At 31.4% G+C, this 2,500-nt stretch overlaps 1 protein-coding gene across 1 annotated transcript in view; it reads right to left on the bottom strand.

Annotated features, from left to right (window-relative positions):
- LOC122261519 (alkaline phosphatase) overlaps nucleotides 1-2,500 on the bottom strand; it is a 256,079-nt gene that overhangs the window by 16,358 nt on the left and 237,221 nt on the right. The window contains 1 exon segment of the mRNA XM_086550111.1: nucleotides 1-86. This exon segment is cut by the window's left edge and continues 55 nt beyond it. Within this exon segment, the coding sequence (XP_086406237.1) occupies nucleotides 1-86 (86 nt within the window).

The raw sequence follows: 2,500 nt of genomic DNA, 5'->3' as shown, positions 1-2,500 counted from the left end.
CATCGTCATCTCCATGAGCGAAGGATCTCCCGAAGGACCTTTATTCCGGTCAACCTCGAAGTCCAAGTGAGAGTAACCAAACATTCCTGCAGGAGCCGTAAGAATTTGGTTTTACAAGTTATTGAAAATATCCGGGTTCATCGAAATATATGATGGATGTGCAACATTTATCTGGTACATGCATGCTTTTCATGCAATAAAAATGTGCGTGTATATGTGTAAATATTCATATCACATGTATGTATTCTTTGTGTCTGTCAATTCATTTTGATATATTCCAATATAAAGACACACCTATATATATAGATAGATAGATAGAGATAGATAGATGATAGATAGACATAGATATAGATAGATAGATATGCATATGAATGAATATTTCTTCTTCATAGACATACATATATACATACATATATCCATCTATATATATATATATATATATATATAAATATATATATAATATTGATGTATATATACATATGAATATATATATATATATATATATATATATATATATATATATATATATATGTATATATATTATATATATATATATATATATATATATATATATATATATATATATATAACTGTGTGTGTGTGTATGTGTGCGTGTGCGTGTGTATGCATGTATATATAAACTCACACACACATACATACATACATACACACACACATATATGTATATATATATGTGCGTGTATGAATGTATATATATATATATATATATATATATATATATATATATTATATATATATATATATATATATATGTATACATACATACATATATATGTATATATATGTATGTATATATATATATATATATATATATATATATATATATATATATATATATTTATATATATATGTACACACACACACACACACACACACACACACACACACATATATATATATATATATATATATATATATATATATATATATGACAATATCTAAATATATTTTGATGTATTCCATTACAAAGATACACGCACATTAGTATATATATTTTTCTCATACTCTCTCTCACTTTCTCGAATTTACATACTTGGTTCAGGAGCGATTTGATTTTTCATGTGATTAAGATATTTTAGTCTACCCATTACTTTCCCATGTATGTTGTTGACGTGAGTTTCAGATGTCATATATCTGTAAGTGCAATCCCAGATTTTTAACTGAAGGGTCCAGTTTAATGAAGCAGCTTTCGAATCTTATGGTTGTCTATGGGAATATCAGCTGTGTTTTGCATAATAACTATGAAAGTATTTTGTGTTTTATTTGGATTTATTTTGAGGCCATTGATGTGATTACGCAGAGTACGCTGAGTGTTTGAATGCATTTAAGCTGTTTACTGAGTAGCTATGGAGAGACTGTGTATCATCAACTTATTGTACTAGAAAGCAGTTTTGGACTATATTTGATATATTATTAATCAAATTCCGAATAAGATCGGGCCTAATATTGATCCTTGTGGAACGCCAAACGATATTAGTTGTTTCGATGTATTCGCATTCCTTTTTACCGATCGGTAAATGAACTTGATTAAGGAAAGGATAAGACAAATTTGCGGAGCAGATGCTTCGTCTGTGTCAGCGAGTGTTGACTCGATCTGAGCTTGGTACTTACCCGCCGTGGTGCCCAGCCACAGCAGTAACCGCCTGGCGACAGTGAAAACTCACGAGCTTAAACGGGGCTGTGCCTGATTGTCATCGAAGTTCTTATGAATTTCGTCACTGATGTGTAGTGGCGCTGTTTCAGCGGTTAATTTATCTCTAAAGCCATGTTGCATTTTAAAAACTAAAGGTTATTTCCCTCTAAGAAACTCATTAATTGATTTGCACCTATTTTTTCGAGAATTTTAGGTTATATAGTTATTCACGTTGTCTGTATCTTTAGAACTGACAAATCGTGTTACGATGCTGTTTCTAAACCGGCGGGAAACACCAATGATAGAGAGGTGTTACTAATGATTGTTGCATATTTTGCGGGTAGATTATCCTTCATAAAACACAAAGCAATACCGTCTGCTCCCTCAGCAGACGGTATTCTGTGCAACATGTGGAATTTACACTATCATCGGTTCAGGGCTTGTTGTTAGTCATTAATGTTTTAACAATTTTCCATATTTTACCCGAGTTGTTTTTATATTCACCGAATTTTCTTCTGAAATAATTCGTTTTTACAAAGGGGACGTCAGACGGTTCTTGTCACATAGGGAGCAGGTGCATCTATGCTGCTTTATATCACTTCCTTCAGGACAAGTACCTGTTGTTCAACATTATCTGTTGATAAAATATATAAGAGAGATAGTTCTTTAGATAGCCTATAATAAGTTCGCAAAATGACTGAGGGGCATCATGTTTTAAGTTACGAAAAGTCTTCATTACCGGTGGTCACTTTGACTTTATTGTAGTTAACGCTAGCAGCCTGGTATGGAATGACTTCTATATGGAGAATGAAGTTACCATTACAAGTAATATAGACGTGTTTATTT

The sequence above is a fragment of the Penaeus japonicus genome, unplaced genomic scaffold, assembly GCF_977035675.1.
Source record: "Penaeus japonicus unplaced genomic scaffold, GWHDUDI00000001_assembly GWHDUDI00000023, whole genome shotgun sequence".
Lineage (NCBI taxonomy): Eukaryota > Metazoa > Arthropoda > Malacostraca > Decapoda > Penaeidae > Penaeus > Penaeus japonicus.
Note: the sequence above shows the minus strand (reverse complement) of the source record. Positions and strands in the feature narration are given on the sequence as shown.